Here is a 26,420-nt window from a genome sequence, read left to right as displayed (position 1 = left end):
CATTCAGCATCATGTAATGAAAGTTAACAGACTGTTACAAGGGCTGGGGTGGAACAAAGCCATTCCTTCCATCCTGTAAGTTTCAGAGGGGAAGACTATATTCCCACTACATGATTCTCCATAGATAAGCCTCCCTCAAAAACAGTTCAGAGGACACCAGGGTGTACAGCCTGTTGATCCCACGCAGCCCCTGGGGTTAAGCTTCAATTCTATGTGCGAAAACACATGAGATAGAGATGGCTGAAGTAACAGAGGCTGTTTCTCAGCAATCCCAACACACGGACGGCGTGGGGAACAGGGCAAAAGCAGCTTGATATGGGTGCCCGAGAATCCCCGTGTATTTACACACACGGGTTTCCCCGAGACCCCGCTCCTGTCCCGCGGCTCCGGGTGGGGGCGCCGTTCTTCGCTACGGCGCCACCGCGCGGTGAGCGCCCACCGCCTGCGGGACCGTGCGCCCCCGCGAGGTGTCAGCAGCCGTCCAGGCCAGGGAGGGGAGAGACAGGGCTCTGCCGGCTGCGCTGTAGCGAGAGAGGGCTCGGTAATAAAAGGGGCTTTTTGTGCTGTCTTTCCGTAAGCAGCGGTATTCAGCAAGGCTTAACCAGAAGGAAAGAAACGGAAAGAAATGGAAAACGATCGCTTCAGAACAATTGGGGAACGGGAGGAAGGAAATAACGACAAAAAAGTCAATGAAACAAGCAAACAATAAAACAGTCCCCTACCCCCACCCCCCCATCCCCCTCCAAAAAGAAAAACCCTAACACCCCCTCCTTTTTACAGCACCAAACTGCTTGCTTTACTACGCTAAAGAAAATTGCTTTGACTGATGCTGCGTCCTCTGGTTTAGATTTTATGCTCTATTTAGATTTCTTATATGACAGAGTGTAATGGATACCAAAAACGTTCCATCCAGCGCACATACAAAATTTGTATTTTAAACTATTACGCAAGTCCAAGTGAGTGCTACTGCTCTGGTTATACTTTATCCTTAGCAGAATTAAAATCTTGGCCATACTGTGGCAGATGGGCACTGATACACTGACTGTGCTGGTGATGCTGCATCAGTACCAATAAACAGTGCTGCAGAGCCCAGGGGAGAGCTGCTATGAGAAGCTGTGTGGTACTGAGGATGGGTGCTGAGTGCTGCAGGCAGTGTTTCTCTGACCAAGTAGGAACTTGCAGCCAGCCACAGGACCACAGGACCACAGGGCTTCAGCAATGATGGGCACAGAGCTCCGTCCTGGCACAGGTGCTTTCAGGGCTAAGAAAGGGACACAGTGGCAACTTTATAAGTCTTTGCCACACCATGAACATAGCTGTTTTTCTTCTTCCTTCTTTTCTTTTACACAGTGCAAACTTTGTTTAGATGACAAGAAAACACAGGGGGGCTCAGCGTGGTTTGAAGAACACACATATTAGGCTCCTCTGGTGCCTGACCTCAGCCTTTTATTTCTCTCTGTCGAGCTGTCCCAGCAAGTGTGTGTGTCCTGCATCTCCTTCTCCTCTGCCACTTCCCCCAGAGCATTACTGGGACAAATGGAGTAGGGACTGCAGCCACCCACAGCCACTCACAGGAGGCAGAAGTTGGTGGCTGTAACATGGGCACCAGTGCCACTACTGCAGAGGTTATTTCTGTGTCCTGTTCATTCTTCCTTCCTTGTTCTATTCGTCCCTCTGGGTCTCTTAGCCTCCAAACTCTTTGTTTTTCTTTTCTACGGCTCATGAAAAGACACAGAGTGATCAAAGGCACTCTGTCCCATCTGTGTCATTGGTGGAAAGAGGCTTCAAAAGCTTCCAGGAGACACGTGCACATGCCCCACATAGGAGGTGGGGTGGGCAGCAGTGAGAGGAGTTGTCAGAAACATCTTTCAGAAGTTTTAAAAAAAAACAAAACAACAACAAAAAACCAACACATCTTATTGTACCTGGATGCCACAAATGGCATCCAGGCAGTGATAGCGATCCGGGCATGATAGTACCCACTGAGCAAAAGTTGACTGCACTTTAATTGCACTTTAAGTCAGCAGGTTTCACATCTCCGATTGCACTGTAAGTGTGCTGAGAGGTTGGGACAGGAGGAGGCAGCGTGAGATGCCACCAGAGGCACTGGGAGGTCAGCAGATACTCAACTCTCCTTGTAGACAGGAACCACAACGCGCGGTTTTAATGTAGCATTGAGGTCAGAGTAGATAATAGGGGTCAATTAGTTTGTCATTTGTTCCAGTCAGCTCTGACCAACAGATATTTTAGAAATGATCAGGAAAACAAACAATCAAAAAACCCAGAACTTTCTTTTTTAATAAATAAATAAAAATATTTTTCCTCCATGTAAGATCTCTAAGTGTCAATAGCAGATGAATACAAAAACAAAAATAAACAGATCATATCAGTCTGTATGACAGGAATTGCACTTGTGAAGAAGCTCTTTGGAACAAAATGAAAGTCTGACAGTATGCGTTCCCATTACAGGCAAAAAAATAAACACAAATCAAAGTTCTTCCTGCCTACACACTCACCAAGTGGGAGCACAGCTGGAGTGACTGTCCCTTGTCTGGGTTTTGGAACAGAGACAAGAAAGGATGAGGGGAAAAAAAGGAGAAGGGAGTCAAGAAAGGAGATCTAGACAGAGATCCTGCAAGGCTATTTAAGTGATTCAGGTGGGGCAGAAGAAGAAAAGGACCAACCTAAATTGGTCCTTTTACAAATGCATCCTAAAACTGGCTTTCTAGACACCAGTTTCATCATTAAGTAAACATTATCTAATTACCTTCACTGTATATTCAACAGTTTTAAATAGGCAACTGTTTCAAAACACCAGAACATTTTTTTAAAGGCTATTTATTGATGAAACTAGAGACTTACCTTCCCTCCTTCAGAAAGCTGCCTGTACAACATATATACCAGTTCATTAGTTTCACTGATACCTCCTCCCAAATCAGCACAGATCAGTATTTAGAAATGCTTGCTAATCTTCAGCTTTAAGCTACCTTTCTGTCCCCCACATTCTGCTTGTTAAGAGACCCAAGTGTTCTACAGCACCCTGTGGACGCTCCCAACTCTCTGTTGCTTGGAGGGCAATCCAAGCTCTTAATTACTCTGAATCAGAAATGCCTGCAGTGAACAACATCTGATAGAGTGGATAGTTGGTGGGAGCAAGATGGGAAAGGAAGGTCCTGCAAGATCAGGTCATGGTCAGAGGTATGGTGTGAATCAGCCCTGGCCCCAGTTGCTGCTCAGACTTTTCTTTAATGTTTTCTCCTTATTTTCTTGCAATTTCTTTCAAGTCCAAGAAACATAAAACAGAGTGCAAAGACTGTTTGTGGTCACTGTGAAGGAAAAGAACCATAAGAGACTGAGATTCGTAAAAAGGTGTTATCTGGGCGGAGGGGAAGAGAAGAAAGAGAATCTAAAAGACCAGATGAGCCATATAAAGAACAGCACATAGAAATAGATGAACTCAAAGAAATGTCATAGACTTCAGATTATGCATTCAATAAAAAGGCGGAAAAACAAGTTATATTAAAAATGCCATTGCTGTGCATCTTTCAAAACAAGAAGGTGGAAAGGAGTAAAGAGGTGGATAGAAAAATTACATGAATAATGAAAAGCTTCGTTCACGTGACAGAGCAGAAGCAACAGCCACAAGGTTAACAGCAAGGGTGGTAAACAGCATTTGTTTTGAAAAGGTGACATCTACTATAAACGTAATGAGAAATTTCAAAATCAATTTTAAAAAAAAAAAGAGAGACAAGGTGAATGCATCAGAATATATTTTGTGAGCAGAGAACATGTATAATAAAAACTGTGCAAATGCCACTTACAAGGTAACACTTACAATTGTGTCTGAATATTATTTGATATTTACTATCCATGTTTACCCTTGTAAATAATTTTTGGAGGTTCTCTATTGTCTATTGTCATGGCAATTGCTCTTAATAATCTGCATATACAGATCCCTTATGTCAAATGCTGATGAAGACAGTCACAATCATTCATGCTTTAGCATTATAAGTGTTCCTCACTCCCACTCATACAAATAAATACCAGCAGGAAAAAGGAATTAAAAAGGAATACAAGTATTTCACAGATTAAATTAAAAAGAAAAAAGGAAAAAAAAAAAAAAAGAAGAAGAAGAAGAAGAAGAAGAAAAAAAAAGTGACCTTGGTAAAAGAGAAGTACATTCTGAAAAATTAGGATGCTACTCAATGGAAAACTGAAGACACCCCAGTGAGCCAGGAATAATGCACTACACACCAGTGGGAACACCTACGCATTACCACAAAGCAGTTGTAAATCACGGTGCCTCGTAAAGTTCAGCGGTGACCACCTATTGCAACAGGGGCAAGCTCTGCCACTGTGTGTATAGGCAGACACACAGCTGGCACAACATGAACAGCAGTCCTCCTCCTTGGAGCCATGGCAGGAGCACTGCAGCCTCCACCCAGTGCTGTCATCTGTAAAATCTCCATAATGTCTCCAATCTGGAGGAGGGCAAAGGAGTCAGCCCACATCAGTAAGGAGTTATCCCTTTGGAAACACTGAAAGAGGCTGCAGCATTGCAGTGGCCATTTCCACATTTGAGCAATGATGGAGAGGACATTTTATTATAGTCAATGTAGCAGTCTCATAAAAAACTAAAGGGATAAACTGGAGCAAAGAAGATTTTATTGGGCTTCTTCAGAATATCTTTAACGTGAAGGAGGCAAAAGCATTAATCTGTTCAGCCTAGTCAGATCAAAAGACAAATCAGAACTATTCAGCAGGTTAAATGAATTCACTTAAATGAATTATGGACATAGAACATGTTCAAATAAACTTTTGGCAATTTCCCTTGAACATCATGGGATTAAAATCTTATTTTACAAAGGTTCCTGTAGCTATTAAATTCCCTTTAGCAAATTTTCTATGTTTTATGTACTTAAGTTAGTAAGTTCAGTGGTACTGGTTCTATGCATGATATCTCTAGATAGAAAGGAAATTAAAAATATGGTAATTTTAAAGTCTAAATTCAAATAGCTGTTAATAACTTGGCATAAAGATAAATAAATGGAAGAGCCACAAAAAAATCCCTGACGATTCCCAACTGTTACTTAAATAAAACAGCCTTCTCTCACTTCAGTCATTTGCTTTGGCTTTCATTCATATTTTTAATAAGTAAATATCCAAAATGCATTCCTGTAGTTCTTATTTTCTGGAGCTCTTTTTTGCTCTCCTATTTGTTATTTGTTGGAGGACTACCTGGCATTTATGCCTTACGATTTCAAATAACATTAAGGGTGCAGTTTGAACAAAGCGATTCCATATATTTGGTATTAAGAGCTTTCTTTCAGAAGAAAAATGTCTGAAGGAGCAGCCGCAGCTGGTGCTGTTGGATGGTTTCTGCTGGCAGCCCTGCCTGGTGCTGGCGTCTCACCAGCGGCATGCTGCCTCTCCAGCACCCAACTGCTCTGTGCATGAGTTCTCCTCCCTCATCAGTTCCGTTCTGGTCACCGCAATTAATTTTCATTTCTTTCTTTTGTCCTCACTTTCAGCTCATTAATTTTTGGCCAATCTCCATGGCTTTTTCAGCTCAGCATTTTGCTCCTTCTCCCTTCCCTCTTTAAGTCCTTTTCCTTCCCTTTTTGATCTCATAGGTTCGGTGAGAAGCTTTTAATGGCAACTTACACAAGGTCTGACATCTGTTCTGCTGTTCTCAGGTCAAGCAGTCCCTTTAAAGAAAATCAGGATGGTCCCAGCCACCTCAGGAGGTGCTGACTGATGACTCTCCCCATAAGGCAAAGAGCATAGCCTCTTCCCATTGGGTTTCTCCCTTGGTCCTTATTTTTCCTCAGCAGAATTAAGACCTCACTGGACTTCCTAATGGATACACCACTGTGAAACCAAAGCTATACTTTGTCTGCTTGGTGGTTGCCACAGTAAGAACAAATAAGCCTTGCCCTTGGTTAATCTTAATTTACAGAAGCGGATTTTCATAATGTTTGGGAAAAAAAACAACTGTCTTTTCTCAGTGGGGATGTAAAAATATATCATGCCTACCAGGAGTTTCCATTCCCACTGTGGCAGCACTGACAGATGACAGTGGAGGGACGAAGAGATCTCAAATAAAGGCTTTAAAAATCAACTTGCTGCAGAGAAGGTTTTGTTTGATTTTCTTTTTCAGCCAAATTCACTCACAGATAACAGTAGAGTTGCATCACTTGAAACACAGGCTCAAATGAAACATCAATAGAGCTACCTGGCTACTTTAAAATCCTTTAAATGTATACTTTAACCTTATAGCCATTGTGTTAATTTCTGTGCAAATATAGGAAAAGACTGCTATTCAGTATAAGCTTCATATCTACTGAGGCAAAAGAAGAACTAGAATAAAATGGGCCTAGGGATACAAATAATCTGCGTATTTTTATTGTCCAGACAATGTTGCAAAATGCTTTGAGAAGAAATAACCACCATAATTTCCTTAGGGTAAAGTTGTATGAAATATTCAATGCAAGAATCTGAAGTGTTAATTATTCGATGGGAATGATTCTTCAAAGCAGACACTGGTATCTAATTAGTTAAATCCTAAGGAAAAGCAGGCAGTATACCAGCTGATGCAATCGGTGGCAGCAGGAGTTGGGAAATAAATATCTCTATTTGGCACTGAGAAGTGAAGCAGAGCTCAAATTTCTGTGGATATCCTGGCCCCAAGTTCATGCCTCAGAGCTCTCATTTCTGCAGTAAAGGAAAATTAAATCTCAGAGTTTAAGATCTGGGGTTCAGTGTGACTATTTATTAGAATTCATCTAGCCTCCCTAGACTGAATATTTTGACTTGACCTAGATGGAGCTCTTGATAAAATCAAGCTCTCATGGGCATTACCAGTGTTCTGTGATAAAACTCAGCTCAGAAGCATTGTGCTGACAGAAACTGCAACACTTTAATGCAGTGATTATTATCCTAGTTAGAAACCAGAAACACTGCAGCATGTGAAAACAAAGAACAACAACAACAAAAACAACAACACAATTCCCTTCCCTTCTCCCAGATCTCAACCAAGTAAATAGCAGGGGGGTAGCCATTCAAGGTGATGAACAATCTGTTTGTTCTTGGGTTTATTCATACCGTTTCTCTGGGGATGCTGCACTCAGGGTTACAGCAGCTCAGCTCCCTTCTGCCCTCAGCAGCCCTGTCCCAGCGGCAGTAACGCAGGTAGGCATCTGGTGCTGACTGAGATGAATCCAGCACTAATCTATTCTAATGTACTGCTGGATTGTGTCTACAGCCAGCTTGCTTTGTGTCAGGAATGGGGGAGGTGGGGAGAATTATGACATTTTTAGGTTTAGTAGTCCCTCTGCAACAAGATCTCTGTTTATCAATATCACACAAAAGTGAGTACAGCAGATGGTACCAGCTCTGGCTGTCCTGAGCCAGTCCTGTGCAAGGCTAAAAAGGATCTTTCAGTACATTTGTCCTACACACCATCTAATGTCCTGGAGCTATTTGTCATTTGCCTTAGTTCATGCCACTGCTTTTCTACTCAGAGATTCTGCCACTGTCTCTAAATCAGATATTCAGTGAAAGTGCAGCTTCTCTTCTGCAAGCAGGGATATTATGGCTTTAGCTCCATTTAGCATCAGAAGGCTCTATATCCATTGTCTCATGGACAATGCCTACAAGCTCCTGTGAAACTATGAGTAGGTCTCTCAGGTGAATATCAGTATTAGACACAAATACAACAGCACACGTGAACTGAGCTCCTGAATTAAAATTGCATGTTTCTTCATTTTCAACCCCAGGTTTGAGCTCTAGTCTCAGCACTTCCAAACCACCGTTTCAGCTTAAAATGTTGCACTGCGGCACGCATGACGGCAAGGAGAAAGAAATGGTGACATATTTAGCAAAAGCATTCTCATGTTCTCAGCCAGACTTGATCATGTCCATTCCTAAGAAAATGCAGTTCAGTTGATCTGCTCTTGGACAGCAACTGAATCGCTGAGCAGACTGTGTAGACTGCACCATTACAGCTAGCTTAAAGAAAAGTTTGCTTATGTGATGATGAGCAAGCTGGAAAGGTCTCACTGCTGCTAGCTTGCTAAAAAGAAAATGAAGAGTAAATGATTGTCAATAAAGTGTGTTTGGTTAGGTGTCACTCAGAGAAAGAAAATGCCATTTCATGTCACTTTTTAGAAAGCACAAGGTATGTAACTTTTGGGAATGGCTTTGCTCTTGACTAATCTTCCGATTTAGTATTAAAATCTCAAACTTCCCAAAGGAAAGAGACTCTGCATATTTTAATGAAAGATAAAACAACAATATAAACATACACAAATTTACAGAGGAAGGATCAACTTTAATACATCTGGAGTAAAAGGTGTTCTTTTTTAAATATGGTATAAAAATAAATGCAAGAAACATTAACAGAGAATATACAGACAACAGACAAAGACACAGGCTTTCTTTCTCAATGTGAATACATCAGTGAAATGAAACCTTCTGTGCTAATTTATTGTGCAATAAATGTGATGCCATATGTATATTTATTAATATATGCATTTTTTACATATCTTCCAGTTTTTGATTGACGTATTTTTTTTTTTAAATAAACTGTGCCTAGCAGAAGCTTTTTTTTCACTGTACTTGAGCTTGCAGAAAATAAAAAGACACAGATCCAGCTTGATATGAAGGAGGAAGTGAGCAGACAGTTTTCGAAATGGAGGCATCGAAAGGCTAGAGAGTCCCTCGGAGTCTGTAATGCCTTAGTATACACAAAAGAAAACAAGTCAGGTCCTTGCTCATGCAACATCTTGTTCTACTGTCCTCTGATTCAGGCAATCAGTGAGCTACAAAGTATGTATAATGATTTGAGTCTGCTTCCATGCTACAAGGTGATCCTTTTAGTAGGACTGCACTAGACTGGTTAACCTCTTTGATGTGAGCGATTTCCCCTGAGGAAAAGATAAAAACAAAAAACAAAAACAGAAAACAGAGGCATGATCACTGCAAACCTGTTCATCAGCAACCACTCAGTGTTGCCACATCACTGTCAAATATCTAGGGGCACCAACTGGAGTCTGTCAAATCTTAAACCACAGGAAGCCCTGACACTTGCACACCTGCACTGCCAGCCAGCCATTCTGTTTCAGAGCATAATCCAGCAAATTCAAAGGCCAGTTTTGAATGAGATGGGGTTTGGCTGTTAAGAAACTACTGCTGAGGGTTTTGCTGTTGGTCTCTCCCAGAACTACTTGAAGGTGGCCACCAGAAGTGAGGGTGCCTCGTGCTACTGCAATGTGCACACTCTAGTAGCTCCATCAGATTGCAGAAAGCTACTTTACAGTTCAAGTAAGAAAGTAAGAGGCAGATGGCATACAGGCAGGAAAGCAGCTTTTCCATGAAATTTGCAATAGACTTGCTGAGACTGCATGTAATATTTATGAGGACTATTGGTCAGGTATGTTACATAGAACTACCTAACACTGCATAGAAGGTGTTTGGATTTTCACATTGTATTTTTCCTCATCAGTTCTCCTGTTGCAGGAATGCTGTTTCAGTTTTTTAGGAAGTTGTGTCCCCCAAGAGTTAGATGTACAGTGCAGGTAGGATAGTGTGGGTATGTTGTGATGGCATATTTCAGGCAGACCTGAGCTTTAGCTGAGCCAGACAAAAGCCACAAAACCACACAAGATGTCAGTTAGCTCTCCTCAGGCCATCCTGCTGTGGCACCAATTCAGCAGAGGCAGAGCTGGCACAGCAAGCTTACAGCACTTCTCAATACACCACAGGGATACCCTGATAACATACCATAAATGGTTCATAAAAATAAAAAAGTAAAGGGCTCTATCCAACTTGTCATTTAAAGGATATTTAATATTTACATCTATTGCATTGTTCATTTTAATATCAAACTGACTTCAAAGAGACTCAGTAAGAAATGTAACTGTGAAGAGAGGACTTCTGCAGTAAATGGTAAATAAACTTATTCTGCCTTATCAATGATCTGTTAAGTAATCTGTTGTACTGTAACTCTGTGGAATATCTGTTTGCAAGTTGGTTTTGAACATTTGCTTACATGCAATATTCCAGAATGGGTCTTGACAAAAAGAATAGCCATTTTACTCTTCGTGCTCTGAAATAAATGTCATACAGATGAAGGTGAATTTTCCCCCTACAGTGTAATCTTGAAGGGAAATAATGGTCTGTAATGTTGAATTAGATTCTCAAGTTCGCCATATCGCCTGACAGTAATAGCGCTTGCTTCTTAGAAAGACAGCATGTCTCCTTCTAGGCATAGTCTTCTCCCTTTATCTAGCTGTAACTCTATGAATTTCTACCTACATTAAATTCAGCACTTTGGCACTAGTTTAGCCTTGAATTATGTTCTCCCATAGTGTGGTAAGTAAGCTGTTCACACCACTAAGCTAAACACTTTTTAGATAACCAAAAAGCTTCCACAGCTACATGGCAGTGGACTACTACAATTTAAGATGCTATGCCCAAATTTATTAAGTGATTTTAGAGGTGATGCAGGGTTGTCAGCCTTGGACATAATCTAAGAAAATATTCAGCAAATGCTGATCTATACTTCTCATGGAGATTTTTGTGCTTAATTTTGCAGGCCTACATGCTTGGCTACTTTTTATAACTATGTAGGAGTTCCATGGGGTATGGAACTGTCTAAAAATGAATTCTCTCTGGTGGTTTCTATTAGTTATTAGAACAGTTCCCTCAGTAACACACTGGAAGGCAACACATGCACACTGGGGGGATAAAAACTGTGAATTAATTTTGTCTTCTCATCTGCAACAGCCAATTCTCTGGGCGTTGTAATTCCATGGAATTTTGAGATGAACCATTCTGGCATCTCTGGAATGAACTGTGATATTGCATAAAGTAGGAATTTTGGATCTAAGCATGGGCAAAAAACTATACATTCATGAGTTGATCTGACTTGATAACCTTATTCTATGTATTAACTGAAATTTTCCCTATAGATGCATTAAGATGTCATGAAAATTTTGTTATTTGGCATCACTTCCTCCCTGGTTACTGCTCACCACAGTAAGCTGAAAGACTTCGGATAGTTTTTCTCCTAATTTAAGGATTTCTCTGGATGACTTATTCTCCACCTTCCCTCTCCAGAGATTAATCTGATTTTTATTTGAGGTATAATGTTAATTACATTTCCATAAGCCAAATTTGGTCAATTATAACAAATGGGCAAGTTCTAAAACGTGTGGCATATGACTAATCACACATAGGAAAATGTCTGCTGTGCTTGCAAGATTAAAGAACATTCAAAAACAAATTCTGAAGTACTGGATTTTCATCTGAAGAAGGAAAAGGAGATCTTTACTATTTTTATTGTATTCTTGCCATCAACATGCAGGAATATAGGGCCAAATTCTAAACAAGAAAAGGATTTTTGTCTTTTAGGTTTAATTTGGACATACAAATTGAAACAATTTAACAATTTTATGATAGCGCACCAGCCAAATGAAGCCTTGTGCACATATGCAAATGACCTTTAAAAACCCCTTCCAACTCTAAGGATTCTATGATACTGTGATTCTGTATCCCAACAAGGGAGTCAGAGTACAAGTAGGCTGCAGAGCAGCTGGAGTGAGTCAATTACATCGATGAAAACCAAATAACTGACCTCAGTATTCTCTCACCTACCTTAATGTATTAACTTCTTAAATGCAGAGTTGTCCTTCCAACTGTACTTTTAGAGAGCTTGGGGGAAAATTACAGAAGTATGTGCAGATTTATGAGCAACAAATATGCTGACTGACCTATTTATGTAGCTGGACACTCACAGCTTAGATAATCTGGCAAGTCAGTCAGCAACAACTTCAATTCATATGTGACATAAGAAACCAATGTGAAATTTATATAGGGACAAGAGTTGAAATATATGAAGGTTAAGAGATTAGTTTTTGAATTATTTTTCTTTCTGCTAAGCAACTTCAGTGACTCCTTTTTCAAGTTTCTTGATTGTCCCGAGGACTCATACTTCAAGCTGGTAGAACTGGAAAGGGAAGCTCCACATCCAAAAGGGAGAATGGCATGAACCCTATTTGGGTCAAAATGAGACAAAATGAGGATTGGCTCTCACCATTCCTGATCTGCTTGTGTGTGGCATACACGCTGAACGCCAGCAGCTTGGCCAGCATCAGCAGGCAAAGTTCCCAGGTGACATCCCTGGTGCCACACACAGTGCTGAGATAAACAGCCCCTGGCAGGAGCACATCTGGAAAGGCACAGGAGCAGAAACAGTAAGTCTCTAGCCAGGATTTAGCCAGCCCTCGCTCCTCTAAGGCAAGCAAATGCAAATGAATTTAGCATTGCCTATAGAGTCAGGATTTTGCTTTGATTTTCATCCAGCTGTGCTAGCGTATTTCTCTTTCAGGAAGGTGATGAAGAGGAGGAGGTTAGCATTTACTCAGTTTAGGGGCCTATAGTGGGTATTTCAGTCCTTTCCTAATTTTGCACTGTGTCTGTTCCCTGTCCTGGAGCAGTTCATAGACAAAAAGCAGTGTCTGAGCAATTGCATATTCTTGGCATGTTCCAAACTGGGTGATACTCCCTCTTTCTCCTTCCCTGGTAATCTGCATATTCTGATGAGCTGCACTAATTTGTGCTTAACCAACAAGCTCTTGCCAGATGGGATAGTTTAAACTCAAAAAGCCAGTGAAAGGATGGGATAAAATCTAACATTTTCTAAGATGCCAATGACACCATGTGCCATGACAGGTAGTTTGCTTTGGTATCATTCTGTATTTCTCAGTCTTCCAGTAGCTCAGTACACAGGCAAATATTTGTCAGCTGGGAAATGGCAGTCACTGTCCTAGTACCTGAATGGGAGTGCTCTGTTTCCTAATGGAGACAGACCCAGCTGTTGCCAGCAGCCCCTCTGCCCCAGCAAAAAACAAGGCAGCTCAGCTCATCATTGCAGAACTGGGCAAGGAGGCAAACCTTCACTGGTATCTCCTAAGGATTCTCCTTTTGATTTTTCTCATTAAGCTGAGCATCATTCCTCAAAAACAACCTAGATTTTTAGACTAATTATTAGTCTAAACTCAAAATTTCAATTATTATTATTATTGTTATTTTTCCATTAAGTCATTTCTTTTCTAAAAAAGAGAAAGTTCATTTCTATAATAATTTGTTATTTTTAGGTGAGGGGTTTTTTTTGTTTTGTTTTTTGATCTTTCAAAGCTTTGTGGTTTTTTTTTCTGACATACTGTTTTTCTTCCATGTTTTAAGAATAAACCTGTAAGCAAATTTCAAAAGTCTAACAAGGAAAACTTCCATGACTGCACTTTCCATAACTGAACAAAAGGTCCTACAGCTGGTAATGCATTAAAGCTTGTTCAAAATGCTATTCTCCAGAAAAATATAGCCCATTCTTGGATTTCAGAGCCAAGTGGACTTCTGGTCTGGCCCCCAGGTATGTAAAAAGTTGTTTTATCTGTCCAGAGAAAAATTTATTGGCTAATGGGAAATTCATATCTGCATTGTTTCTCAGTGAAGGGACAGTTCTTAACATGGCAACATCAATTTAAATATCTGTAAAGTTTATACCCCACTGAAAAGAAATGAGGAAGCTATTTTAAAGAGTTTTAATTTCCACTTATAGACCATAATTTTCAGTTTTTCATATTAAGTTACACTGGACATTGGATTGCAAATGTATGCTGTGTTCCGTGGCCTTCATATTTCTTATCTCATGCATTAAATAGTCTAATGTTACTAGTTTGGAGAGGAAAATCCTCAAAGGAAACTGGTAAGCAAGTTCTAAGCTAAGTGGAAGCAGACAGCTGGAAAGAGCACAGGTAATGTAAGATATAGTGGTTTTAAATTCAGTGTTATTAAATGGGGTTCTTGCTTATGAGGCTACAAGTGAAGATATCATTTGATGACTCTGATTTAATAAATGAACTGAGTTTACTCAGATTTTTACTGACTGTTTTTTCATAAAACACCACAAACTTGCAACAAGCCCATTTTTTTCACCTCTACAGTTAAGCAGCAACAGATAAAACTGTGACACTGGTGGTGGCATCTGAAGCTGTCACACCCACATGCAGTGATGGAACATCTCCCCGGGGTGGCTCTGAGGAAAAGACTGCACTTTCCTGCCCTGTTAACTGGTCTCCTGCCAAGACAGGAAAATTTGCATGTAGTGGAAAAGAAATGAGCCTATGTGCTGTAAATGAGATGCTTTGTTCTGTGTTTCCGGACCACTGATCACAGCTAAACACGAGCAAGTGATCACAAAGGTGTGTTGCTCAGAGACTACCACTCTGTGACTGTCACAGTTCCTGATGTGAAGGAGAAATTAAAGTCTTCCTTAAAGGACCTCTTTTCTCCCATCAGTGTTATCAGTGCACCTTCCTTCAACTGTGGTTTTTCTTCTATGCTATGTAGATGTTATTACCTGAGATAGAGGAAGTTTCCTGACTTTTTATTTTGAACAAAATATTACATACAGCAAATACAAGTTTGCTATTACTTTACCTGTATTATGTCTTCATGTAAGCATATTTCTGACACTGTTCATATTGTCTCTTGCAGACCACCAAAAGCATTAGCAACTGCACTATATAATGTACACAGCAAGCTAAATAACTAGTGCTTTTAGTTGTGCATACAGGGCTTTCATAAAGTGTACTGAATTTTTGAAAGCTTTCTGAAAAGAAAACTCCACTGTGTCAAAGAAATGCAAAGCTAAGCCTAGTTTTTATGTGTAGATAGATTCACTTCTGTTTTTTTCCCACCCTGACTAAAATAATGAGTGATTATCCTAGGTGATTTTCATTTAATGTTATGATTAATGTAGAGGGATAGCATTTAGAAAGTTTCTAAATTTTTTAGCTTAGCAACTGCTTTCTGTTGCAAGCATAATCCACTTCCAATAAAAGCTAACATAAGATTCAGAAATCTCTTATAGTTTCAGCTCAACAAATCAGGTTATGAATCACAAGGTCATCCTCTCATGTACAGTCCCTATACGCATTTGGTTGGGTTTGTTTAATATTTCAAATAAAAATACTGAGGTCTGATTTTGTTCGATGCAAAGCCTCTTGGATGTAATTGAGAAAAATAACAGTGGAAATGAGTCTAAATTTTCTAAATTGTCAGTAGGGAAAATACAATTTCCTTCTTTATAAATCATTCAGAGACCACCGCATTTGGGTAAGCTGTAGAAGACCTGTTTCACATCTATTTTCTGTATTAATCAGAAGAGCAGGTCTTTTACCACAGCCTGTCCCTTCACAGAAGATCAAGTTAATCAGTAGGATATTCTGAGAAACACTTGCTTTATCCCTGCATGTTAGAACCAGTGTACCGAGGCACATAATTATACATTATAAACTCATCATAACGAAGAACAAGAATGGAAGAATAAGGATCCGTGGTGGCAAGGGGTCCTGGGTCCATGTGGAATAGAAACTCAGGTCTCACAGAAAAATGTTTGTACCTGAGAACCCTGATATTCTTGAGCTGCTCATCTCATCAGGAATGTATACTTAGAAGTGATATTTTTTATTTCCATAGCTGTCCCGACATGACAGATTCCACGCAAATTCATAGGGTAGTAGTTTGAGGAAAAGCAAATGCACAGAATTTACTTTATAGCTTGTGCTATGAGAAAAGAATCGCCGCCTTCTACTGAAGTACTAATGCTTCACATTCAGAAATCCTCACTCCCCTCATTCTAGCTCACAGCTTTGCTACTGGGCCTGCCTTGCATCTCCAGCATCCTGCTGCTCTGTATTTCTGCCTGAGATTAGCTGCTGAATGTTGGGCATGCTGGCAGGGCAGTATGCTCCAGTGCTGGTGTACAGGGCTGATGCTTTTGTCAGAGACTAACTGTAGTGCCTCCCCGTCTGTGTTCACTTTTACAATTCTTCGTTGTGTTTTCCTTTCCTCTGTCTGGTGCTCACTATTTCTCTCCTTACAGCCACTTGTTTATGTACTTTTTACCATAACCAGTTCCTGATCTGATGGCTAATTAAACACCCAGCCTATATATTGTAGTTTGTCAGGCACTGTGATGAGCAAAATCTTGCCTCTCAGGGGTCCCAGATGTATTGTCTGTGCTCTCTCTCATTAACCCAGGCTCGTTTATTACTGTGGAACTTCCTGTTAAACATCTCCATGGAAGAAAGTAGAATCATTACGTATAATGTTGTCACGTATAACATTGTTTTATAGATCAACCTGCTCAGACAACACACAAATCACACTGCAACATGCTATGGCAACACCACCATGCAAAAAATAGGGGTTTTTGTTTCAAACATTGAGATAGTTTCCTTTGTGGCTGTTTATTTACTTTTTAGTCTCACTGACTTTGTCCCATTGAATTCAAATTTGTTCCTGATTGCAGTGGATTCAAAGCATATTACAGGAAGCCTTTACCTATAAGAAAGTAGTCAAAGGATTACAGTTTTGTTTTAACATGTTTATTCCTACAAACTCACAGAACTTTGTACTTTCACTGTGTTTGTTTCTTGTTCTGAATACTGGAATGTTATATGTAATTTAAATACTTGAGGAAACACTCTTAAGCCTCATTATATGGGAGGCAGCTTCTGAGAACTGCTTCTCCTTTCCTAGTAACTAAAAAACAAAAACCATGATCTTTGCTGAAAGCTCTCATATTTGTCATTTCAATGCACACAGCTCCACTAACCAGGTCACAGAAAAAGCCACAGATGCACACACACGCACAGCAGCATCAACTGCACAATTCAACAGACAATGCAGACAAACTTGAGTAGAATCCAAGATCTTTCTACCTCTTTTCATAACAGGTTAGTGCTCGCCCTCAGTGTTGGTGTACAGTTTTTATGGCATGGGAAAATAGGGATGTTTCTGCCCTACAAAAATAAATGCGTTGAATGCTTTAGTTGGAACTTTCACAAAGCTTAAAAAAAAATAATATCCAAAGAAACCTGATAAGTAAAAAGAATCCCACATTTCAAGCAATCAGTGGATCTTTCGGCTGGTGGCAAGAGAATTTCCATAGCAAATTTACCAGCCTTCACATTTTTACCTTGGTAAAATATATTTCCAAAATTATTATTAAAAAGAAAAATAATCAGTTGCTGTATTCATAATTAAATTGAAATCTCAATCAAACCCTTCTGTATTATCAGCATCAATACTTTGGTCCTAAAGAAGCTGTGCTAAGCATTAAGGAGGACAGGAAAAGTGAAATAATTATAGTTTATTTTTCCCTGTCCTTAATTACAAAAATGGGACAAATGCTTTTCTAGTAAAACAAAAAAAGAGATGAAATCCGATATATTTAAACTGTATCAGGCTTAGCATTTTGGGAGGCACCAATAGAAGGACCAACATCAAGCAGGTTTTTACAGATTCTTTACTACAAATTAAAAACAATTACCAAAAAAAAAAAAAAAAAAAATCAAACAAACAAACAAAAAAACAAACCCAAATAATTTAATGCTTCCTAATGTTAAAAACATGGCTCCCAAAGTTCCATTCCTCCATGTGTGACTGTGGAGATCAGCAGGAAAGGGACTAGGGAGGAGGGGTTGTAATGAAAGTACATTACAAAGCTGACATTCCTAGGAAAATTCACAAACTGTGATAAACAGACTTTTAACTGTCAGGTCAGAGAAGCAAAAAGGGAATGGAAGGTTCGGTGAGGGGGAAAGGAGAAGGATGTCCCATCAGGTTTACTAGTCTTCCGAGGCAACAAACTTACCACATTGCGTGTGAATTTCTCAAAAGATGTTCGACGATCCAGTGTGTTTTCCAACTTAAATTTGAAATAAAATTAAAAGAAAAAAGAGGGAAAAAAGAAAAGCGAGACAAATGGAGTAGAAAAGGACTGATGAAACAATGGATTGCAAAACAAAGTTTGTATAAATAAGGAAGCAAACACAGGTATGAAGCTGTAATGGGACTCTGCAAAACAGCAGATGGGCAAAGTAGATATAATATTTGACAAAAATCATTTTTTCATGGGGATCAAAATGGTTTGATTTAAAAGAAAAACTGAAAATAAAAAGAAATAATGAAGTGCACATCTTGTGTTAATGAACTGACAATCACAAACTTAAGGACTTCACACGGACAGTTGTAGCTTTCTGGTATTTTCAACATCTCTCTCTATATTGGATCTTCAGAAATCAATGTTTGAACAAAAAACAAAATCACACAGTACTTTCATATAATTTTAGGTCGTCATTATAAACAATAGAATGCTATGATGTTAATAACTACCTTCTTTCAGCAACAACAGGGCCCTAATTTTGCAAGCATATGGCTCCCAGGCTGTTCTAGGAGATCACTATTTAGAGCCCTCTAATAAAATTATTTATCATTACAGAACTCTGCGTTGCACAAGCTGCTTCACATTCTCTGGGCTGTGCCTTTTCAGGAGTAATTCTGTAATCTGGGCTTCTCTAAGCAAACATTACATGCCAAGACATGAGCCTCTGATTGCATAAGTATGACATGATCAGTCTTTCAAGTCATATTTCTAATCTGTTTGAAACTATTCATGAAATAATAGGGAAAGGAATAGGATTAGGAGGCCTCTATTTTTATAGTTGGAATCAGAAGTTATTCATATGAATGAGACTGTTTCTAAACACATTCTGTCGATTTTACAGGTGGAATAAAGAGAACAACAGTTATTACATAAGCAAACTTGCAAACATGAAAGACTATTCTTCTGGGATTTTATTTTATTTTTTAATGTATTTGTAAAGCACTTTGCAATTTAAGGTGCTTCATAACAGAGAAAACAGTACAATATGGGATGTAAAAATAAAAATAAGTTTTGCTAGAATAACTTATTGCAACATGCCCACATGCAGGATATATACACATATATGTATATTGAACTCCTGTGTGTATGTGACCCTCCAAACACGCCAAGTTGGTCACCTACCAGATATCCAGTTGCACTGGCACAGGGGAGAGAAGACTGAGTATTGTTGCAAACATAACCACTGCTTTGCACAGTGGCAAGACAAAGGCAAGATGGACCAATACCTTTTTCTTGGCCTGTAGCAGCTCCTGGTAGGCACTGGATCGTATAAAACGAGGATAAGAATCACTTTTCATCAGTTTGTAAATGTGCTCCTGAAAGGAAAAGGAGGTGCTGTTACTCCCACAAAAGAAGATATAAGTGAAACAGGAGGCAGATGTATATCTTTAAATGTGTGCCAGCTACCACTACTTAGAACAGGAAATGTTATGACGTAAGGTTGGCTGAGGTTGCAGTTCCTCAGCCAAAGATGAGTTGCTTTCTGCTCTTAAATCAGAAATTCCACTAACTTGTTATATATAAGGGATACAGCATACCTACCTTAAACTTACTGTTCCTATTTTCACTACAGAATTATTTTTTTCTGAGAATTTACAACTCACTTCTATCTTAAGGCCCAGTTTCAAACTACCCTTACATCAGTCAGTTCAGCTAAGTGACCACATCAGGAACCTCAGATCCTTTCCCATCAGATTTTGTGAACTAGTTTCTGGAGATGCTTTTCTGACTTGATATGCTTGAAAACGTGGTAGGTTTCTAATTTAGCACTACAGATAAGTGCTTAACCTAGAGAGGGTGTCCCCAGCTACTCTTGGAACCATTATTTGAAAGATGTTCATTCTGCTACCCAGCTGATAATATAATAAGGAAAATGTACATGCAGACTGAAAAACAGTTCCAAGCTAATCAAATTTTCAAGACATTTATTCTTCAGAGACACATAAAAATTTGATAACACTAATCGAGAAAAAAATGACACAGGCAGTTTATAGGGCTCTTCTTGCAACATTCTCATCTCTGTAAAATAAAATAATTAAAATAAACAAGCAAATGAACAAAACAACCCACTACAAATCTATAATGTAAAACATCTTATAATCTCACTCCAGTTATGATGTTAGGAGAGGGATTTTTAGGAAAAGCAACTTGAACAGGAAATATCCTCACAGAAATATTTTAAGAAATGTACTGCATCGTGTTAGCTGTTTTCATTTTCTTTTTCATTTAAACCCGACCTTTTACCACAGGAAGCTTTAGCAGAAATAGCAGGAAACAGTAAATAAACTCTAGAGTAAATATGGTTTCTGAGATTGGTACTGCATGCAGTTAATGAATAGAAAAAAAACCACCATATTAAAATTATAGTGATGTAAAATTAAAGCTGGTATTTTTTTATCTTTGATTTGTTAGAAACTCTAGAGAATGATTCTAAGTGCCTTTCATTGTGTTTCCTACACTAAGCCAAGAAGTTCTGGCATATAGTCAGAACTGAGGCTCATTCATTTGGGGAGTTTTAATTCCATTCAGTTTATACAAGAGCAGCTGATTCAGGCAATTGAGAGCAGAAGGGACTTTGGTACTGGTGTACACATCAGTGATAATGGGCATTAAAATTCTATATCTGAGCAAAAATCTGAGTAAAAACAAGACAAAATTAGGTTGCGTTAATATTGTTAATGTACAATAAGATGGGAATTGAAGATGGATATTATTTAGCGCAATTGGTCTATTTTTATTTTTGTACCACTCTCATTTAATACAGAATCTCACAGTACCATCTTGCAAGTCCAGAAATGCTTTTCAAAGCATTTTAAAGCACGGTTAAATAACTTGGTGTCTGCCAAAATGTTAGTGGTCCCTTTCCCAAGAGGCAGCGCCTCACTCCTAACAGAATTTTGCCACTGCGGGTGGGGCACAGTGAGAGGTCCTAACATATTAAGTTGGAGTTGGGCCTGCCCTTTTACTCTGCAAAATGGATCCTTCCTAATTCCAGTTGTATGCTGAACTGCATCAAATACACAGAAGCCTGACTGCAGGAAAAGATTATTTCTTGCATATGCACAGCATACTCTACCTCTTTCAGAAACTGAAGGGGAGAAAAAAGAGGGGAAAGAAACTTTACACCTATTTTTATGAAACAAAAATTGGACGCTAGAAAGGAATTTAATTTTCCTTTTCTGACTCAATTGCAAATGTGCGTTTTCTTTTCAGCCTTTAAACTTGCTAGAGCTTTTATTTGTGCAACTTGTCTTTGCTGTATGCTAAATTCCTAAGTCTCCAGTGGTTCAGTAGATGTAAGCAACACCCACATGTTTGGCTTAACGCACAGTAGTTAAAATCAGTATGAATGATATAGTGTTTAATGACAATATTATTGTTGCATCATAGGTTGCTATTATAATAGCAATATGAGAGCACACAATTTTTCTTTCTTTTATATTGGTAGAATTATTTCCTTTCCTGTTTAGGGCAGTGGCACTTTCCCAAAAAGTAGAAAGGTCAGATTGAATTTCCCTTCTGCTGTGAGGGACTTACAGCAGTATCTCCTGGCTCCCAGGCTGATGTTCTAGTAATCAAGCTGTAAAAAATTCTGAAGGGATATGATCTCAATCTCTCCTTTTGACACCATTTCACTTTTCATTAATAATTAAATTTTCATCACTAGGCTGAAAAAGGGAGTATGGGAGTAGTTCTGCATCTGTGATTGCGAATCCAGTTATTTTCTGTTGCATTTCTCAGAAGTCTTCAAATATAAAATATTAAGCTATCAGTCAAATGAAGTTTCTTTTCATACTGAAGTACTTGTTTGTTTGCTTGTTATTTTTTATCATTAGAAGCATTTTTCTATTTTACTGCTTTGTTTTAACTTTTGCTCCCATCTCAAAAAGTAAGCATTTTCACAACCTAGCTTTGATCAAAAATATCTTTTTATTATGAACAACTAAAAATGTTCTAACTCAAACCCCCAAAAGCCAGATAAGACATCTACAGACTGTTCTTTACTCCTATAATACTGCATGTCAAAGAATACATCCTTAGGAAGTTCTGTAGATGATAATTTAATACAACATCCATGTTGTATTAAATACAATATTTCTGCACAAGCCACTACCAAGTTTTTTTCTCACAAGTCATATTTTCTTCATGATGAGAAGCTTCACTATTATAAATGACAACAGCACTTTCGGACAAGCATTCAGAGAACAGACACTGAGCCTGTATCAAGGGAAGCCCTTCACAGGACTAGAGAACTAGAAATTAATACATGCCAGACCCATTTGAAGACTCAGGATACAGAAGTTGTATGAACAGAATTAATCATAGAATCATAGATGTGTAGAATCCTTAGAGTTGGAAGGGACCTTCAGAGGCCATCTAGTCGAACTCCCCTGCAATGAACAGGGACACCACAGCTAGATCAGGTTGCCCAGGACCTGATACAGCCTTGCCTTGAAAGTCTTCAGGGACGGGTCATCAACCAGATAACTGGGCAATCTATTCCAGTGCCTCACCACCCTCTCTGTAAAAGACTTTTTCCTTATAATAATCTGTCCTCTTTGAGCTTGAAGCCTCCAGATGCAAATAAATGTTACACATTCAAATTTCCAAAATATCTGTTTGGGAAACAGAATATTACTGTTTAATTCTCAAATACATCTTTTTTTATGCATGTGCATTTCAGTAGCCAGTGTTCTGTTTCAGATGTCTACAAAAAGAATTGCAAACTGACCTGAGCGTCTTCAAATGTGTATCTTCCAGGGTCCTTTACATTCTGTGTGGTTTTGTCATAACTTTTTGAATCTAGATTGATGGCACTGGGTGCACCTGGAGCAAGAAATTCTTGCCAGATTTCTTGGACGCGAGCAGGAACTTCACGGATAGGCCTCTTCTTCAGATCTTCTACTGCTAACCAGAACCTATAGCACAACACAGCGTCTTGACTTCCAGTTAAATATAATCACTACTGAAATGGTGACACTTTTCTTTGCTCTTAAAAAAAGAGTAAGGTAACTACAGGTTTCATATATAACATGTGAAAATAAGTAAAATCTATCAGTTTATGCTGAGATCAAGACTGGTATGCCATAAAAAGCAATTACAAGCCTAGACAAGACAGGTGAGAAATCCTTCATTACTTATGTATGTGTCACTTTCTTAGGAGAAGGTTTTCATTTCACTGTAATTAAAGTGAGGTTTCATTTCACCTGAGCCACAAGGTCTTATATCACTTATAAACCTTTTGCTTTTTGACATTCCTTCAAAAGCTAATAAGAATTTATGCTCTTGATATCAACATAAATCTAAGAAGTCCTGCTAAGCTATCAGCCAAATAACTGTATCAGTAATTTTGCTACTTTTACTCCACAAATTAGATATCAAAAGCAAAAGCTTTTCTATTATTTCATTTAGTTGTTCAGCATTGCATTTCTATCCTTTTTTTTTTTTTTTTTAACTGCTGTGCTGTACAGAAGTACCCATTCTCTCTCCTGCTGCAGAACAAATAAGCATCGGGCAGCCACATACAGCGACAGCCGGTTCATGGTATCCTTCTCGTTCTAGAGATGAATCACTAGAAAGGGCTTGATCAAGCTGTGATCACAGCCAGCTAGCTACGAGCTTTGTTATTCCGTTGTTATTACCTATTATGAGCTCTTTATTCTTACCTCTCTTATGGCTATTCGAACTCTCACTGCATAAAATTCAATTAAATTCAATTCAATCAGGATCTCATGCTTATGTATGCTGCCGAACACTTACACAGTTGTGTTTTTTGAGCTCAGAGTTCAATTAAAGTATGATTTTTATCATGTTGCATATGCAACCACTGTAACTTTTCAGTATTGTTTTGACATAGTTGGCCCTATGAAACAGGTTGGCTGAAGTATGATGAGAGTTAACTGTGAAACAAGTCAGATTTTTACAAAGCTGACACAGCTAATTTGGGTGGACCTTTAAAATGTGGTTCAATCCTGTTTAAAACACAAAATCAATTTGAAATCTCCTTGCTTTTTCCAACAGTGAATGGCTGGAGAGAGGAACTGTGGATGTGTGTTCAGGTAAAAAAGATTATACCACACTAAGTCCAGGTCACAATATAGTTACTGCAACAACTCGTAAGAAAGGACAATAAAGCACCATAAAGAAAGACTTAGAGTATTCCTCCTATGACACATTCTTCAATTGAGATGGTTTACCTTCTGGGCAGCAATTAATCCTTCACAGTTCTGTTTTGAAACTGCTTTGTAGCACAGATGGAAGGCGCCCATGCTCATGGCTTCCAAGCCACTACAGTTGGTGTCACAGTACCAAGCTTACAATTTTAGGTACTTCTACACCTTCCAGTTACCACAGTATTTATTCACAGCCTTTCAGTCTGTTGATCACTTAAAATTCTCCAAGAGATAAAGAAGTAATATTGTTGCAGTTCCGCAAATACATTAATAATGTACAGTGTTTTCTACAAGGACACAGAGTCTGCACCAACACAAAAAAACTTGAGTTTCAAATATTCTGAGGAGCACCAATTATTTCTATGATCTGCAATGTGAAATGAACACAGTTCTGCACAAAGCCCACAGATATACTCTGGGAATCTGATGGCAATGCAGCAAGTATAAAGGCCTCATAACTCAAGTTTAAAAACTGCACAGCTCAGAAACTCTAACTCAGCTCACTTTGTCAAGTTTGGGCAACCTACTTTGGTTTCCTTAAGCTACTTTTAATATTTGCATTTAAAAGTGCATATCCTGCAGTGCTAGCCCCTTTACACGCATCTTCTGGGACTGACTGATTACTCATGTGTATCGAAGTCAGGTAAGGAATAGAAAAATGAAAGAGAAGGATGTTCTTTGCAAACGCACATTTTCTATCACCCTGCAGACATTCTAGTATCTAGCTCAAAGTTGTCGCATTCTTGTTTGTTCCTTTATATGACTGCCAATATTTCTGGAAGTCACTACAAGCATGCCTTAGGATGCTATTTTCTTTTTCAAGTAAACTGTTTCCATGCAGTAGGTTCTACTCAATTATGGGAAAATAGATGGGAGAGAAATTGGACTTCTTTGAGTAAACAAGAAGCTTCCAATATGGAATAGCAAGGTTGTATGGATACATTCTTAGAAGCTGAACATAAGATTTCCAATAAATTAATTTTATTCTACCCTTCTAACATTAGCATTTAAAAGCTCTATTGAAAATGTGAGGCTCTAAATATAGAAAACACTTTAAAAGCATGAAGAAAATGCTGATTTCTGCAGCATGCTACATCTAAGAAGCTTATTCACAGCCAAAATGCAGTTCAGTATTTTAATCTACTTTTCAATTTCTTAATCTACATTTAAGAAAAAATGCTTACCCTCCTCCCACATAGGAGTTGAAGTCAAATACACAAAATTAGGAAAGGCGAAAAATGAGGCTGCTACCTCTTGCATTTTCTAAAATAACATGTTTGAATATCACATAGCTACCAAAAGCACAGATTATTGAAGGAAGTGGAAATGGATTCTACAAGATCTCAGCAAAGGCCTCAAATCAAAATATGTGTCTGTCCACTCTTATAGCTCAGCCTCACAGGCTGTGACCAGAGCAAGGGAAAACTCCAGTAGCAAAGGGTATGTCTTCAACAGTAAATATACAAAAGGGGAAGAGAGGGGAGGGGGGATCCCAACTGCATTTTCTTGACAAATCTATGCTCAGACTTGGTGCTACACTTCACTGAAGGAACTAGAGCTTAGCTTCTTTCCTTGAATGAAACTTGAAAATCCTGCTGATGTAGGTTTGCTTCAGCCATAGAGACCTTCTCTAGGGGATGTTCAGTACCATTTGAATAGACAGTCTGTGGGCCTGGGTATAAACTTTGCTGCCTTGTTCATCCCAGCATTTGGGCTGTCTCATGCTGGCTCACAAGCCAGATGTACAGCTAAGTGAGAGTGTACAGTATATGAGAGTTCTACCTCCAGCCACATGACATGATAGGACACATGTTGAAGGACATCTGGGGCTTATGTCCTCCAGCTGGACTACTTTCAAAGTATGGGTGGCCATGCCAGATAAATAGCACAGCTGCATCACAGCTTCTGTCCCATTAACTGACCTAAATGTCTAAGGCAGCCAACAGCAGATCCCAGATTAAGCTAATCAGTTATATTTAGCTCTTAGGAACATAGGAACACAGAGTGAGGAAGAAAGCTGCAGTGATTCTCTACAAATGTGTGAGAATTAAGCAACATCGAGAAAGCAAGGTGGGTTTTCCATGGGCTTTGCGACCAGTGTATGTGTCACAACAGGACAGAGACAGACCCCAGCACTTTCTGCAAGACCTTAACAAATTTCTTTGAGAAAAACAGCTAGCATTTTTTTCTAGAGGCATGAAAGATTACTCTTTGACTCCTAGAAACAACCTTCTTGCCAAATACTACTTCAAACTTCAAGATATAGTAGGGCAAGAGTTCTTAAAAAAATACTGTGAGAGAATTAAATCTGGCAACTAGTGTCTTCTGATCTGCAGAAATTACAGTATTTGGGGGGCTTGGAGTTCACACCTCTGTCTGAAACAGAAGTAAAGCACAGGAAATTTCAGCCTCAAAGATTACATTCTGGTCGTGTGAGCACTCAGAACTAG

The 26,420-nt window shown here is 39.0% G+C and overlaps 1 protein-coding gene across 23 annotated transcripts in view; it reads right to left on the bottom strand.

Annotated features, from left to right (window-relative positions):
* The window catches only part of RGS7 (regulator of G protein signaling 7), a 211,448-nt gene that overhangs the window by 7,400 nt on the left and 177,628 nt on the right, over window positions 1-26,420 (bottom strand). For 5 of the 23 annotated variants that reach the window (XM_085541275.1, XM_032443893.2, XM_085541282.1 and 2 more), the window contains 4 exons: window positions 22,530-22,716; window positions 19,024-19,113; window positions 17,726-17,779; window positions 8,255-8,737 (listed from right to left, as the gene is read on the bottom strand). In XM_085541275.1, the coding sequence (XP_085397401.1) occupies window positions 8,486-8,737; window positions 17,726-17,779; window positions 19,024-19,113; window positions 22,530-22,716 (583 nt within the window). In that variant the 3' untranslated portion in view covers window positions 8,255-8,485. Of the gene's footprint in view, window positions 1-8,254; window positions 8,928-16,790; window positions 16,872-17,725; window positions 17,780-19,023; window positions 19,114-22,529; window positions 22,717-26,420 lie in introns of those variants that run through there. The other 18 variants (XM_085541284.1, XM_032443897.2, XM_085541287.1 and 15 more) reach the window with 7 other exon arrangements.

This window comes from Coturnix japonica, chromosome 3 (genome assembly GCF_054131305.1).
Source record: "Coturnix japonica strain WE chromosome 3, WE-NBRP24, whole genome shotgun sequence".
Taxonomy (NCBI): Eukaryota; Metazoa; Chordata; class Aves; order Galliformes; family Phasianidae; genus Coturnix; species Coturnix japonica.
This window is presented reverse-complemented; position numbering and strand designations above follow the sequence as displayed.